General features: G+C 37.6%; 1 protein-coding gene across 1 annotated transcript; it reads right to left on the bottom strand.

The window, feature by feature from the left end:
* Positions 1-16,040: 16,040 nt before the first annotated feature.
* Positions 16,041-16,373, bottom strand: LOC124368469. Its single transcript, XM_046825713.1, has one exon. The coding sequence runs from the start codon at positions 16,371-16,373 to the stop codon at positions 16,041-16,043; it is 333 nt and encodes a 110-aa protein (XP_046681669.1).
* Positions 16,374-16,916: the final 543 nt, after the last annotated feature.

Raw genomic sequence — 16,916 nt, 5'->3', positions numbered from 1 at the left:
TAAGGCCATCAGGCAAACACCAGTGTCTTTCTTAAAACCTCTAAATTGATTGATTCTGTTGATCACCAAATTTCGTTCAAAAAACTTGAGTGCTATATGGCGTCGAGGATTTCCACTCGCGTTGTTCACTTCTTGTCTGGACACTGGACAGCAGTACATAGTTAAGGACAATCACACATCCTTAAAAGTACAAATGAGATATGGTGGCTCTGAGGGGAAATTCTTAGCCCGCTTTTGTGTTTGATATATGTGAATAATGTAGCCCAGCATGTACTCGTACAGTATTTAGATGGCACGACTCTCCTTTTCAAAGACGCTTCAATTGTATTTGGAAATGGAAACGTCGTTGCGTGGAACGGCTATATCCAACATTTAAACCAAATCAATATGAAAACAAATACAAAAAATCAAACTTTCAAAATTTCTGCTAGTGGTCGAAACGCTTCATTGAGTATAGTCTAACAGTTATGATAGAAAACACTACGTCAAGGAAGCCGATTCACTAAAGATCGAGGTTTGACGTGGAACTATCAGTGTATTGGTTACGCAAATACGTCTCTTGGGATCTTTCTTCTGAGGAAACTATCAAAATTCTGAACAAAGCAAATCTTCCTCATTACTTATTACCCTGTAATTTGTTCCCATCTTACGCACTTTCTCCTTAACGAGAGGTTCCTCAAACACAAATTTCATAAGATTATTCAATTTCACAAAAAAAACAGTTCAAAATGAGATAATCAAAATTATGCACAATCGTGCAAAACCGCTTTCATCGAATTGGGACTACAATAAAAGTCACTTATCTTAGTCCCAACTCGATGAAAGCTGTTTTGCATGATTTTCCATAATTTTGATTACCACATTTCGAACTGCTTCGTGACTGTTGACACTCCTGTACCTCTATATTTTGGAAACTACAACGTTCTGCTTAAATAAGTGCAATGCAGTACGAGGCGCGGACTAAGAAGCAGAGACTACTGCAAAATGGGCCAACACCTTGTGACATGAACTTCTGCTCTCTCAAGCAGTTTCGGTGTTTGTTAACAGTCGATGAGAAGAAAAGAGCTATGTTTCTGCCATTGAAACATCTATTTCGACATCACTGGATTTTTACTCGCTGGGGAATTCCTGTCTTACAACTGGAAGAGCGAATACACAAGGCCTGGAGCTGGGAGAGCAGCTATGACTGAATGTGTGAGTGAGTGAATATTTATCCATGTATGCCCTGCACAGACGAGGGAAGTCACGAGCGCGGCCGTCTAGTTTCCGATCAGCGCATGAGCACACCCTTGTCCCCTTAAATCATGATAGTCTTCAGCCTTGATATCATAGAAGAAGAGAACAGTTCTGTTCCAACCTGTGGCGGTCAGAGCGGACTGGGAAGTTACCTACACCAAGATTCAGGTATAAAGCCTTTAACATTAACGGAGCACCCATTCTAACCATTATCTCCCACATTAAACTAGACATCGATATAATTATCCCTTTATCCCTATGTCTTGATAGTTACTGTTGGTGATGTCCCGCTCCTGGTTATCCATTGGCTGTAAAGTTGTGACAAAATATGTTTTTGGAGTATCCAGTGTAAGATCTAATGACATGTATAAACGATCCAGAATTGAGCCCTAATGAAATTAGTACAGATTTAATGTGATTTGTAATACTATATAATTTTGCTGGCATTGCTGAAAGCGGATATTTATTGTGGGCATCCTTTGCCTCCTCTTCTACTGTGACAGCATATGGTTTTAGAAACTGGAGATTGCTTTAAAATAATACGTTTGATTTCTATTTTTAGCTGCAGATATTATCTACAGTAGGAAGTGGCCAAAAATACATGTTATCAAACTTGTGAGAGGAAGGGGACTGGAAATGACTATATCATTTCACTGCCACTTTTGTATGCTATGGTAATTGACCCTTGAAGAAGAGAACAGGTTCCAACTATTGAAACGTCGCATTGTGTCATGATTTTATTTATTATCTATGGTAAAGACCCATAGTCCTGTTATCCCTTCAAACCAACAATCATAAATAATGAACTTAAAATAAGACAGACAGAATCTTCTCCGACCCTTGGTCATAAAGAGAAAATTAATTTCTCTACTCATCTGGAATTTATCTTTACAATTAAAAATATGTAATTAGGAAGATAGTTCAATTGTGACTTTACTCTTGCCACGCGGGAAATACCGGGAAATGAGCATGCACGAATACGATTTCATAGATGATTATCAGATGCTGACGTAGTAATATGTCATAATTTCACGGACCATGTGTCGGAACGTATGCCTCGGATTAACAGATAACGAGTAAACATAACGAGACATGGAACACCAACTCTCTCATTAGCTATACTATCAAGACTTTCATCACTACTTTCAAAATATATTAGTTAAATTATTTTTAGGTATAGTCTCTAGGTGAAGGGCCGGGAAATGATTTAAAATAACAATTTCGATTTCTATTGTTACCTGGCAGACATATTTTTGGAACTCTGAACTCAGAAGCTCTTTATTTACAGACAGAATAACACTGAAAAATAGCGTCAACAATAATATGTAATACTTAATTACATTAGGTGATTCAAAATAATCTAATTACATTAAATATAAAAACAGTCAGATTAATTGCATATAAAAAATATAAAATAGCACTAACGTTTTTGTTAATGGTAAAACAAACTAAAGCTTAAATAATGTGGCTACATTAAACTAGTTTGACCAGAGCACTCAACAAAGTCTCTGACACTGTTTCCCAAAAACTGCTCTCAACGACCATTTCTGGAGTTTGAAAACGGATTTTGTGCGTACAGTTTCACATCCCCAAACAACTACCGCATATGTGAGAAAGGGGTAGATCAGCTCATAGTAAGCAGCTCGAGTCACTCTGGTATCAGCAAACTTTGATAGGTTTCTTATAACAAAAATCTCCGAGCTTAGTTTCTTATAGACGAGCTCAATATGATCGTGGAAGCTTAATTTATTGTCAATCTGAATGCTATGCTAAAAACTATACGGACTTATCAGACGAAATCTCTTCATCCTCCAAACGGAATGTAATATGCTTAAAATCCTGAGAACTCCTGATAGAAAAGTTAATTATTTGAGTTTTCTTATTATTTACTACGAGCTAGTTATGCTGAAACGACTGAGATATTTTGTGTGTTTTTTCAGAAGCCAGATTCATGAGGTCCAAGCGATTTGGGTCCTTCACTGTAAGTGATGTATCGTCTGTAAAAAGACGAATTCTAGCATTGGCACCAGTAATGCAATTTGGGACATCATCCACAAACAAGAGGAACAGGATTGGTCGAACCCTGCGGGACTCCTCTTATTACCTCACTTGATTTTGATGAGGCTGATCTTTGACAGCTATGGCTGTCCAAAAAATGAAACTGAACTGATTGTGTCCTACCAGGTAGGTAAGATGAAGTCCAAGAGTACGATACACCTCTAATGACAAGTATATGGAGTTTGTTTTAGCAAAATGTTTTGATTAATCATATCAAAGGCCTTGGTCAAACCGAAAAACAATCCCATTGCTGAATTGCCCGAGTCTGGAGCCTGTGTCAAAAATTAGAGTTAACTGCGCCAGTGGTTTATGTTCTTTTATAAAACCAAACTGGCTTGGAGAAAGAATACCATTCCTTGCCAGAAAATACCAAAATCTTTCCAGAAATATTCTCTCAAACATTTTAGAAAAGGATGTAACCAAGGAAATCGGCCTGAAATTACTACAAACGTTCCTCGCTCCTTTCTTCAGCAGAGGGTGGACTAAAGCGTATTTTATTGAATTAGAAAAAAATAAATGTTACACACAGAAAAAAGATAAACAAGCAAGTGAGAAATAAATCAAATCATGGATCTACCTGAAAGCTTTGACGATAATCCATGCAAAAGATGGCTTTAAAGGTTTTAAAGAAAGTATCACACACGATACTTCTTGCTCTGTGGTGGGGAATAAGAACAACGACTTGGTTATTAAGTCGACAAGGTTTGCTGTCATTAATAAGAGCCAAAATGGGTTTTCACTTATTTGCTGATTCAGAGTTCCTACTCAGGAACTGATCCGACTTAGACTTATTTATTGCACTTTTATAGGACCATCTTAATTTTCTGCATGCCAATCTGGAGGGATGTAAGGGTTCTATGGTCTTAGCTGGGAGGTCGATCACAGCTTCCTGACCATGATAACCGATAATGCAGTTATCACCACATTGCTATTTATCAAGCTAGGATAAATTTTAGTAAAGATATTGTCGATTGAAGATTTTGAACCCTTAAACTCCCTGGTGTAAGTGGTTATGTCTTAGACCGAATGTTTTCATGATATGAATTAAATGTCTGCTGGATGCCTGATCACTCAATAGATCTATTTTTAAGTCTCCAATAACAACAAGTTTACAACTCTATCAAGTCAGTCATCAATCAAACGTAAGAATTCTTCACAGTTATATCCAGGAATCTGTAGACAGCAATAATTATAATACTCTCACCTCAATTATAAACTGAACCTTTGTAACAGATAATTGACAAGAACTCTCTGGACAAAACTGAGACACATCGCACGTTCACAAACCACATTACTATTTGCCAGGATACATATTTGCCGAGATTGGCAACAAAAGGCCGACACATTGTTATACTCCAATAGTCAATAGTCAATAGTCAATTTTTTATTGCGGAGACAAAATACATTTGTATAGCAAACGTCAAATATGTTAAAATTTGGACATACATACCACATCGAGCTCTCATTCAGACATACATTTGATCACTCATTCCACGTTCATCCATCGCCAATAATTCCCACTTCGTTCGAGAGTCAGTCTTGTTATTGTGTGGTCTCCCAGTCATACTCCAGAAACTCTTTTACATTGTAAAATGCATTTGACGCTAAACAGCGTTTTAAACGAGTCTTTAACGCCTTGAGCGTCGAAGCTTTTCTGAATTCATTAGGCAATCTGTTAATAAAATGAACCCTGCCTATGAAGGCAAGCGTTCATAAACCACCGTCCTGTGTCTCCCAGTTCGGTAGTTGTCTCTGCCTCTAGTCCCGTACGAGTGAATGTCTCGGCCCGTAATCAAGGCACATTTAGACATACAATACAACGTAGTTTGTAAAATGTAGAGGCTAGGCAGAGTTAACAGTTGCAACCTTTTGAAAGTTGACCTGCACGACTCTCTAAACTTCAATTTTGCAATGGTGCGGATCGCTCGCTTCTGTAATTTAAACACTCTTGAAAATTGGTTCCTTGCACAGGCACCCCATAGTACCAATCCGTAAGTGAGGTGTGGATAAATCAAGCCATAATACGCCGTTATCAGAACTTGACTTGGGCAGTATTTGGCTAGAGACCTCAGAACATAAATGCCTGAGGCTAATTTTGAGCAAACGTGGTCGATGTGAACATTCCATGTCAAACCTTGATCAAGGTAAATTCCAAGGAATTGTGAGGAATAGACTTCTTCTAGTATTGTATCCCCTAACATAACGCTAGGTCCATACTCAAAGTCTACTGGGTTTAAAGTGAAATTTAAAACGTTAGATTTAGATGAATTTGTATTTAGATTGAGGCTATGAAAATGTTGGACACAATTGTTCATTCCAACAAATGCGTTTTGTTCCAAATCTGATTTCGAAGATTCGTTAAAACAAAGAGTCGTATCATCAGCATACTGCACGATTTTCCCGTGTGGTAGTGATGATTTTATGTCATTAACATAAAGCAGGAAGAGAATTAGACTGAGAATGGATCCTTGAGGAACTCCATAACTCATATTTACAGAATTTGAAATATGATTAGAAATTTGGACAACTTGAGTTCTATGACTTATGAGAGGCATAAGCCTCTAGCACATGTGAGAGGCACGCCTCGAATGCCATGCGATTCCAGTCTGTCAAGCAGTGTAATATGGTCAACACAATCGAAAGCTTTAGATAAATCGAGAAACACACTTAAAGTGTGATTTCGACTTTCCAATCCCTCTACGATCATATCGACAAGACCCACAATTGCATCTATTGTCGATTTGCCCTTTCTGAAGCCAAATTGGTCATTTGAGAGCTGATTGTGTTTATTCAGAAACTGAAGCATTCGCACTAAAAACAACTTTTCAAATAGTTTGCTTAAAATAGGCAAAATAGAGACAGGCCGATAGTTATTCATGAGTGTAGGGTCGTCTTTTTTAAAGATAGGGGTTACTTTTGACATCTTCAGGAGTGAGGGAAAAACTCCCAATTGAAATGAGGAATTTATCAAGGCGGTCAGAGGCCTCACAATATGCTTCGAGCATTTTTTTTATGAGCCACATTGAGTTTGAATTAAGATCATTCGATTTTTTGGCTGGGAGCTGCTGAATAATACTGACGAGTTCTTTCTCGTCGACCGGTGCCAAGCACATAGAGGCTGATGGAATTTGTCTTCTCGTGGAGTTTGCTACAGGAGCCGATGGCCGAGGGCCTTGGTCACAAGCCACAGTTGCAAAAACTTGTTAAACTCGTTAGCCACCTCAGTTTCATCATCCAAAAGCCGATCCCCAATTTTGATCTGTGCTATTTTTGAAGGATTTGATTTATTGTTGATGATGCCCCAAATAGTTTTAGAAATGTTTCTTGAAGATATAATCGCTTTTGAGACATCATATGCTTTTGCTGCATGGATCACCTTTCTATAAATTGTTTTATATTTCCGGAAAAATGTTTTAAAATTGTCATCTTGTGTTTGTTTATAAATTTCAGAGTAAAACTTAAGTTTTTCTCTCGAGATGAGAATTCCTTTAGTGATCCATTTATTGTTTGTCATTTTTTGACCAATTTTAATGGTTCTTTTTGGACAACATAGATCTAAATAAAAGTTTAAATAACTATTAAAAGTTTCAAACTGTTGCTCAACTGTTTTGGATACATTTAGAAAGTCCCACTTTTCTTTCGAAAGGAAAGAGTTGAGGAGAGCGATATTTTCTGGCCTTGTGTCTCTTACGGTTTTGGAAATTTTGAGCTCCCTAATGAATTTTGTTCCACTAATTACGGCCTCTTGGCCATAGTGGTCAGAAATCGCTGTATTCACCACAGACACTGGGACATTAGAGAGAAGGACTCGAACTGTTATTTCGATAGATTGCGCTCAGATAAGCAGATTATTTCAGGGTGGTCACTCTCCAGGTGTAGTTCTAGAAGGTCTTTGTCTGTTCGAATCCTACAGATTTTCTGGGGAACAAAGCCTGCATGAGCATGACTCCCAACCGTAGGAAGAAGATCGGCTTCATCAGGACAAGATGTTCTGTCGTCAGGACAAGAACATCAGGAGAAGATGTTTGTTAACACCACTTATGACCACTTATCTTTAAATTTGGGCCATCAAATCTCTTGCGAATGCCCAATGCACACATTGGTGCTAACCAAGTCCCTCCAGTGCTCGGCCGAGAGACACGCAAAGCCCATCGCAGTGGTCAGGAACATTGTTCGTACCAGCCAAGATGACAACATAATCCTGTTTTGTGAGTTGGCGGCCACTGAGGTTGTTACTGAGGTAGAAGATTCATACAAAGAAAATATACGTATTCAAACTTAAGAGAGGCAGGGGAGTGGTCATGATTCTCTACTTTTAACACCATCAAAAAAGTGTCAAACCGTCACGAAAATCTGGCTATCTTTGATAAAAGAATGCATATTAGTTGCTGTTTAGTCATATAGGTCGTTGATTGGTAGAGCCAATCACGACACAGATCCCTCCACAGAACAAAGGACAGTTCAATTGTTCTACTTTTCTACTCTGTGACCCCGTCCCTTCTACTGGACAGAAGATTTGTACTACTGGCAGCTTCGGTTTAACAACTTCAGCGAAAACACAGTCTTTCGTGGTTTTAATTTAGTTCAGTGCAGTAAAAATCAGATAACCTACATTATACTTTTATCATTTTTGCTAGATAATATTTGTCATTTAAATCATGTTTTAGCAATTTCATGCAGTAGACATTTTTACAGATTGGTGTTTACAATACTTTTGTAATGATCGAAGTGAATCCGGGTGTTACAATATAATTTTTAAATTTACGTAGCTTCGTTGTAGCTAAATTATAAAAGCTTCAATTTTACCTATTGTATAGACGTCAGGAGAAGACCGTGTGTCCACAATGCATTTCTAATAAAACAAAGGATTCTTTTTAAGCTAATTTTGTTTCTCCATATTTCTTCTTTAAAACAATAATTTAAAAACATCCTGTTTATTTGCTTTTAAGTTATCTCTTGGGATAAAGTCTTCTTCACCATATTTTGATTATACATATAATTATGTCAGATACACATTTTTGAATTTTGCCTCTAACCTAATACTGTACATTATTTCATTCAAATGCAATTGACTACATACAATTTCCTTTTCATACATGATGGAATATATGCCATAGTGTATATTTGGCATAATATTACTTTACTGGCTGAAGGCCAACGTAATTCATGTACATCAACTACATACGTTTATACTTATCCGATTCTTCTGTTATATACCTCTGGTAGACATATTTACCTTACTAAATATCGATGTTTTACAGTCGTCCATTAATAGTTGAGTCCCATTACTATTCCGTAGCCTACTTTCCTGGAGACATGAGAGCTTGCCTAGCGACCAACCCATAACAGGATCCGGTTATTCCTTTTAGGTTGGCTCTTTCTTCATTTAGATCTGTCCCGCAATGGAACTGTATCAGATTCTAAGCTATCGCCGCTGCGGTTCTCGAGGTTTTAAAAATATACAATACCTATTGCTATGTCAAAAAAGGATGTCTTTAGTGGTATACAGAAAAACAACATCACTATTATTATTGATAACTAATTATTATGGCTGGTATATACCTTCCAGTTGAACCTACCACTGGGCACAACAAAAACAGATGTGTGACTTAAATCTGGGCAACCTTATGGATGTCCAGGAGCGACACATCACTAACCACAAATGTCGAGATTCTGGGGTGCAAGGGTAGTTCGATAGGTCTAGTCTACTGCAAGAGATGACTTTGAGATTAGTTCCCTAAGTATCAAAGGTTCTTGCTAGCCTCAACAAGGGTGTGCCACCCCCTGCCTGTTTTGACTGGAGAGGGCTGGTTCAGAGCTGGCCTCCCTTTTTCCGGGGGGGGGACATAACTTAGAGTTTAGTGCCTCTCATGGATATCGATAGGAGGCGGCCCCTACTCCCTAACCTTACCCATCCTGAATATCCTGTCACTCCGGAAGCACCGATAAGGTTCTTATAGGACTAAATGCAATTAATAAGCGTCTTGTCCTAAGAGAACAAAAAACTAATTATTAAACTAAATTTTAATTAATATGTCAAACTCGCAGTATAATTTATTGGCCTCAAGTATTAAAATTTATTTTTAGATTTATTCCTAAGACTTTTTACCCTCCAACTTTCTTTTTAAAAGTTTAATCTCTAAGGTGCTGATCGTGGGACCTTCACCCCTTCACCAAGACGTTACGTACACATGGCTTTCCCCTCCTCCGAATTTGGGTTGTTAATTGGTCACCTCCTTTACACTTGACGACTAATCCCTCTTCGGATGTCAATGAAAATATACCTAAATCAGGTAATGAACACGCAGAACGTGATGTGGTACAATACATCTATCTCCGGTTAGAATAATCTTACATATTAACATATTGTCATATAAAACTTACAAATCAACTAAACTAGAAGTATATCGTGAAAACCCCAATATAAACTAATTTCTCGCTACAAGAAGAGATGTAAAGGGCAACATTGTTTCGTTTCACATAAGAATATAAATTGGCTTTAGTAGACAATTAAACCTTGTCTTCGACAACGTTCGAACCATGTGATCTAGCCTATAGTGATTACTATCTCTAACAGTCTATATACAAGTATCTCCATGAATAGTATGATATCTCATTGACTTACCACATTGTACTGAATAAGAATAAAATAGAAAAATGCGATAAAATACAATATTTAAAACTAACAAAATTAATGAAAATAAAATTACACTAACATTTATGAGGATCAATGCTCCCAAACATGTTTCATAGTACAATAATTATAACTTACTATGTTCACTTGCTATATCTTTGATAAGGATTTCTTTTATTTAAATTGTAAACAGTACGATAACAATATCAAAAATTAAGGAAGTAATGTTACTAAAAATCTCATTGTTATCTGTTAGCCTTGTAATTTTAAACTTTTGGTTAAAATGACTGATCCTGTTGTTAGTCCATTTCTAAGAGTATGTATCTATTTATTATTGTTTTTATGTATGAATGTATTAATAATTTTGTTTTCTGTATGAATTCGTAATTGCTACACTATTGCAAAATCTTGTTTCCTTGTGAGAACACAACAATAATTTGTTACGTTCTATCAAATCCTTATCCTTCTTATTTGAATAGATTATGTACACATAACTAATTACAAAATAGACATAAATATTTATTGCGATTACTTTTAAACTGTTAGTATGAATCAAAATTCATTCCTGATATTCTGAAAATGTATTGACCCTTCTTGTTTTCTACCAAACAGCAGAAATTACAAGAGCAATAATAAATTACACATATGTACCGGGTGTCCCACGAAGAGGTTTAAACGTTTTATTTTATATTACTTGCCCATTTATGCACCGAACATTTTCAAACTCTACTCAATTCATTAAATGTGTTTTTAAAATAATCTGTGTAAATCTCAGCTCTCTAGTAATTGTTGAAACAAAATGGTGAAATTTTGAAAAACTACACTTTAAAAACAGTAAAAAAAGCATTTTTGTAATGTAAAATCATTTATTGCCATATTCTAGAGAAATGAAGCATTTCAATCAGAAAATTATAAAACAGCCCATTAAAAAACCTACAATTACAGTCCACAATTATTCCAACTTTAATCCATCCACAGCGACACACTGATAACAGCGCTTAACAAATGAGTCGTAAGTTCTTACAAAGAAATTCTGCGGTATCCGGAGTTTTTTTTTTACAATTATTCGTTTTAATTCCTCATCATTATTGAAGCTACGAGTATAAACCTGTTCCTTTAAGTAACCCCATAGAATCAAATCACACACAGTTAAATTGGGGATCGGAGTGGCCACTTCCACAACCAACCCAACAGCCTCAATCTTTTAGGTTGTCATTTAGTAATCGCTTGATTTGCGAAATGAGGAGGAGCATCATCTTGTTGGAAGATTACATGATCCATTTCTGGAACCGTACAATGGGGCAAGACTTGTTCATTAAAACCTGTTCATACCTATTCCCAGTCATTGTACTGTCTGAAATGTCGTAAGATAGCACCACATTACAACTAACAGCTGCCCAAACAGTAATTCCTATTGATTTGAGTAGAGTCTGTTCAAGAATGTGTGGATTACCGGTGTTGTAATATTTACAATTATGTCTATTTACAGCACCATTGTGGTAGAAAATGGTCTCATCATAAAAATCAATATGAGTATGCCAATTAGGATCTAGCTCATTAAACTCAATGATACGAGAACAAAATTCCACTCTCCTGTCTGGATCATCTTCAAGAAGATTATGGACTAGGGGACTTTTGTAAAATTTAATTTTGTTTTTCTTAATTATTCTTTGTACTGAAGACTTTGGAACACTAGTTTCGAGTTCAATTTTTTTAGTGATTTCGGTTTACCTAGAGATGCGATTGATGCGCATACTAGAACTTCTCTTTCCTCATTAATTGATCCTCTAAAGTACTTTTTTACACTTCCAGTTTCTAAAAAAATATTTTACCACTTAGTTATTGTAGGCAACCTGAAATTGTCTAATTGCTTCTGCGATGTTGCCAAAAGCAATAGCCCACGCACAACACTTCACTTATTGTTCAACATTAAAAGCCATTTCTCGACCTTTAAATCACTAAACTGTAATGGAGGAGGTTAGGTTATGCTTTTATAGCACAAGCAATATTCTTCAATCAAACAGGTGTTTTCAATAATGAGCGTTATTAAACAGCTGATCTTTAAAACTGGAACGCAGTAATCAAATCAGGTAATTCAAGATATGAATTTTTATAGGAAGCAAAATGGTAAAATGTTCAATACATTCAAACCATTTTTTGTTTCCAATTGTTAATGAGATTTAATTTTTACAGAATATTTTTAAAACCTACTTTATTAATTGTGTAGAGTTTAAAAATGTTCGCTGCATAAATGGGCAAGGAATATAAAATCAAACTTCTTCGTGGAACACGCTGTACATTGTGCAATGTAACAACAACAAAAACAATTCAAACAGGTAAACTACATTACAGGTGAAATTAAAGTAGGGAATCGACCGAGATTTTCAGATATCAAGACTGAAAGATAATCTTTATATTTATACAAATCCATACTAAATGTAAAGCTATCCATGTCTTAAATTTTAATTTTTACCCAAATGAAAAGGAGCAGTTTGTCATATTTTAAATTCTTTAAAACTTTGTACTCGAAATATTTATTATTTTACAAAGGTAACTTTGGCCAACAGATTTGTAACAAATCTTGCTGCAGCCTGCCCAACATAATCTCTCCGACTCTCCGAGTTCTGTGTCTGCTCCTAAAATATTTAGCATGCAGTACGTTCTCCGCGACTTCCGGTACGTACGCCAGTCGCGGGGTCTCCTATATGGCGCTGAATCGTGGCGGACACCACCGGAACACTAATTGACTAGTACTGGAGCTTCCTCCTCTGTTGCAGAACAAATAGATTGCCAGTAACTGAACATCCGGTGTCTCAGAGCTTCAAGTTCTACTGCGGGTCACTTCTCTCACTGCCAGTAACTGAACATCCGGTGTCTCAGAGCTTCAAGTTTTACTGCGGGTCACTTATCTCACTGCCAGTAACTGAACATCCGGTGTCTCAGAGCTTCAAGTTCTACTGCGGGTCACTTCTCTCACTGCCAGTAACTGAACATCCGGTGTCTCAGAGCTTCAAGTTCTACTGCGGGTCACTTCTCTCACTGCCAGTAACTGAACATCCGGTGTCTCAGAGCTTCAAGTTCTACTGCGGGTCACTTCTCTCACTGCCAGTAACTGAACATCCGGTGTCTCAGAGCTTCAAGTTCTACTGCGGGTCACTTCTCTCAATGCCAGTAACTGAACATCCGTGTGTCTCAGAGCTTCAAGTTCTACTGCGGGTCACTTCTCTCACTGCCAGTAACTGAACATCCGTGTGTCTCAGAGCTTCAAGTTCTACTGCGGGTCACTTCTCTCACTGCCAGTAACTGAACATCCGTGTGTCTCAGAGCTTCAAGTTCTACTGCGGGTCACTTCTCTCACTGCCAGTAACTGAACATCCGGTGTCTCAGAGCTTCAAGTTCTACTGCGGGTCACTTCTCTCACTGCCAGTAACTGAACATCCGTGTGTGTCTCAGAGCTTCAAGTTTTACTGCGGGTCACTTCTCTCACATCGGCGATATCGTTCTTGAAACTCAAACTCGAGTCCTCGTGGTCCTTCTTAAAAGCCGTTATTTTCCTGGATATTAAAATTTATAATACTGTGTACTTTTTCTCACTTACATACTTTATTTATCGAGCTAGATAATCGGATTGTTTTTCGCTACCAGCAACATTACAAGACCTTTGTAGGAAAGGAATAATGTAATAATATTTACAATACTTACCCCTGTTTAACTGACCCGAATCCCACACTTGGGACAGATTGATGAATCATATAATACCATATTATACTTACAATAATTACCCCATTATCTGACCCGACTTCCTCACTAGGGATAGATAGATGAATTATGTGATTTTACTTACAATACTTACTCCTGTTTATCTAACACGGCTGTCGCACTTGGGATAGAACTATGAATTATGTAATAATACTTACAATACTTACCCCTTTTTAACTGACCCGAATTCCACAATTACTGAATTACTCGACCCCGTACAGCCCATTCAGCTTTAGCGTAAGTGTTAATCTACCGACTGCAGTTCAAACAGCTTTCCTGGAAACATTTAGCCTTACAAAATGCCGAAGTGTTTTGCCAAACATCTCACCGAGAAATCCGCGCTATGAGACGACAATATCTGTGCACGACGACGAGATAATGTTATAAGGCACATTATAGTCATAGTGAAAGGTATGTCTCTATATATAAAGTTATTTCACTATAAAAGTATGTATGCATATAGTCATATTCCATAATATGAACAAGGTGCAAAGAATATCATCATTTCAGTTTATTTAAATGTACTAAAATAAGTAACCGAAAACATTTTTCTTTAAATTAGTTAATTGGTTTTCATTATTAAACTTTCCTCAAAAGAATACAGAGAAACTTAATTAACTAATTCTATACTTTTTTTAGTTTTAACAGATATGTTATAATTATAAATGCAATTTGTAAATTATGTAAACATCTCGCAACGTTAATATGTTTCGAACTAAGATCGAAATATCTGTTAAAACGAGTATCATGTATATATATATATATATATATATATATATATATATATATATTTGCTATTTTACAAAACTAATGATTTAATATGTAACTAACATACTGTTAAAATGCCAAGTTGAGAAAAAATATGTTTAACAGAATCTGTATATATCTTAAAGATTTCATGATTCCCAAAGATTTTTTTATAAACTGTGTTTGTGACACGATCTCGGAACAACCGAGTTTTCTACACATAACGTAGCTATAGTGGGAAGGGTTGATTTAATGTAAATGTTGAGTTTAGGTCCAGTTCACATTCCTCTTTTTTTTAACAGAGGGCCAGGTTTCCTGGGCCTGGTAGTTGCCTTCCAGCCATCCGGCTTATTGTGCACCCTCTTCCAAGTTTAAGCTGTATCAAATTCCAGGCATTTACAAAACCACGAGATCTTCTGAACAATGCTTTCCTGTTCCAACCCCTCTTCCGTATGCATAAGAACACCTAGGGATCTTGAGCGTTTGCTCTTTAATGCCGGACATTCAAATATGACGTGCTTGGCTGTTTCGTCAGCCTCGCCACATTTCCTGCACAGTGTTTCCTGAACATGAATACTATTCTATTCAGGTCGCTTCGGAATATCCAATGACCTGTAATAAAACCAGTCATCTTACGGATCTCCATTCTACTCATTCCAAGGGTATCTGCTGCAATGTCCCTTGATGGTCCATTGAGCATACGCTTTGCTTGTACGTTCCTCTCAGTTTTTCTCCGATGTTGTCGGTGTTTGTTAAACACCCACTTGGCTACTGATATACGTGCTAAGTTATATGAAACCCCACACGTTGGTTCAGGACCAGTAAGAGGACAGTTGGCTCCTTAGTTAGCACAACTGTCTGACCGTTCATTAACTGTGATTCTTTTATGTCTAGGCACCCATGTTAGAATAAATTTAGTGGTTTTCGCAAGAAATAGTTGTCCAAGGCCTGAGAGCAGCCCTGCTGTCCGCTTAATGTAAATGGATTTGCCTTTGTAGCCTCTTTCAACGTCAATTCTCGCGCATTCTGCAAGGGTTGAAACTTCAGCCTGAATGACAGTTACCGGTTTACAAAGGCTAAAGCTTAAGCTACCTCTAGGTCTGGCTCCCCAGACCCCTGCCCCAGTACCCTTCAGAGTTTTCGACCCGTCCGTGTACCAAGTTAGAGCCTTCTTTATGTAGACAGGCTGACCGTTTGACCATTCCTTTCTTTCAACAATGTTAAATTGAAATGGTTTTTCCCAGTCTGTAACCTTTGACATTCTGTCAGACATCATCTCTAGAATGTCCAGTTTGAGAATTTCCAGGGGTCTTGGAGTGTTTGCAAGCATGGTAATGATGGCATTTCCTATTGCACTGCAGTCTGTAGGCAGCCTTCCTAGCCTCTCCTATGACAAATATGTCAAGGAGTGAGGTTTAGCACTACATGGTGGTTTGCCTCTCATGGCGCCCGTTGTCCCCAAGCACGCCAACCGCTGTACCATTGACAGGTTTTTTGCGGCAGTCACCTGTTGAACCTTTGGCCACCATACCAATGAGCCATACACCATCATTAGTCTAATGACTCTAATGGTGTATAGCTAATATGACATGTCGGTTCTAAGCCTCTATGTGTATCCTACCACACGTCTCACCATCATCATTGTAGTATGAGATCGGCTGTTTATGTATTCCATATGATTGTTCCAGGTGAGTGTGTCATCCAGTTTGACTTCTAGATACTTGAACTCCCTGCTTACCTGTATCTGGCCCCCACATAGGACTGTGGGGCTGTGTGTAGGGCTGTGGGGCTGTGTGTAGGGCTGTGTAATTTCCAGATACCTCCTACTTGTAAATGATATCATGACTGTCTTCGAAGGATTCACTGCAAGTCCTTCTCCATCACACCACCGGTCCATAATGGGCAGTGCTGTCTGCATCATTTCCAAGCACGTGACCATATGCTTGACCGTAATGAGTATGACAACATCATCTGCATAGCCTTGAGCATACATGCCCTGTTCATTCAGAGTCCAGAGTAAATCATCCACAACTATGTTCCACAGGCTTGGTAACAGTACACCACCTTATGGACATCCCCGCTGCGTTTGGACCTCTAATGTAACTCCACACAGAGATGCCTATACTCTTATGCTACTAAGCATTTTCTTTATCCATCTGAACAACAGTTTTCCCAGTACCCCTGGGTGTAAGCTTAGACACTATAGAGTGAGTACTCGTATTATCAAAAGTTCCTTCTATATCCAAGAATACTGCAAAAGCTATTTCCTTTTGTACAATAGCTTGCTCAATCTTGCCAACCAAACCATGAAGGGCTGTTTCAAAAGATTTACCTTTCTGATAAGCATGTTGATTTGGATTTAAGGGACAGTTGATGAGGACTTTGTCGCTTTAAATTCATATCCAGAACCTCCATGGTCTTGAGTAGGAAGGATGTTAGGCTTATTGGTCTATAAGCCTTTGCAACGTCATAGGAGGGTTTA

The sequence above is a fragment of the Homalodisca vitripennis genome, chromosome X, assembly GCF_021130785.1.
Source record: "Homalodisca vitripennis isolate AUS2020 chromosome X, UT_GWSS_2.1, whole genome shotgun sequence".
Classification (NCBI taxonomy): domain Eukaryota; kingdom Metazoa; phylum Arthropoda; class Insecta; order Hemiptera; family Cicadellidae; genus Homalodisca; species Homalodisca vitripennis.
Note: the sequence above shows the minus strand (reverse complement) of the source record. Positions and strands in the feature narration are given on the sequence as shown.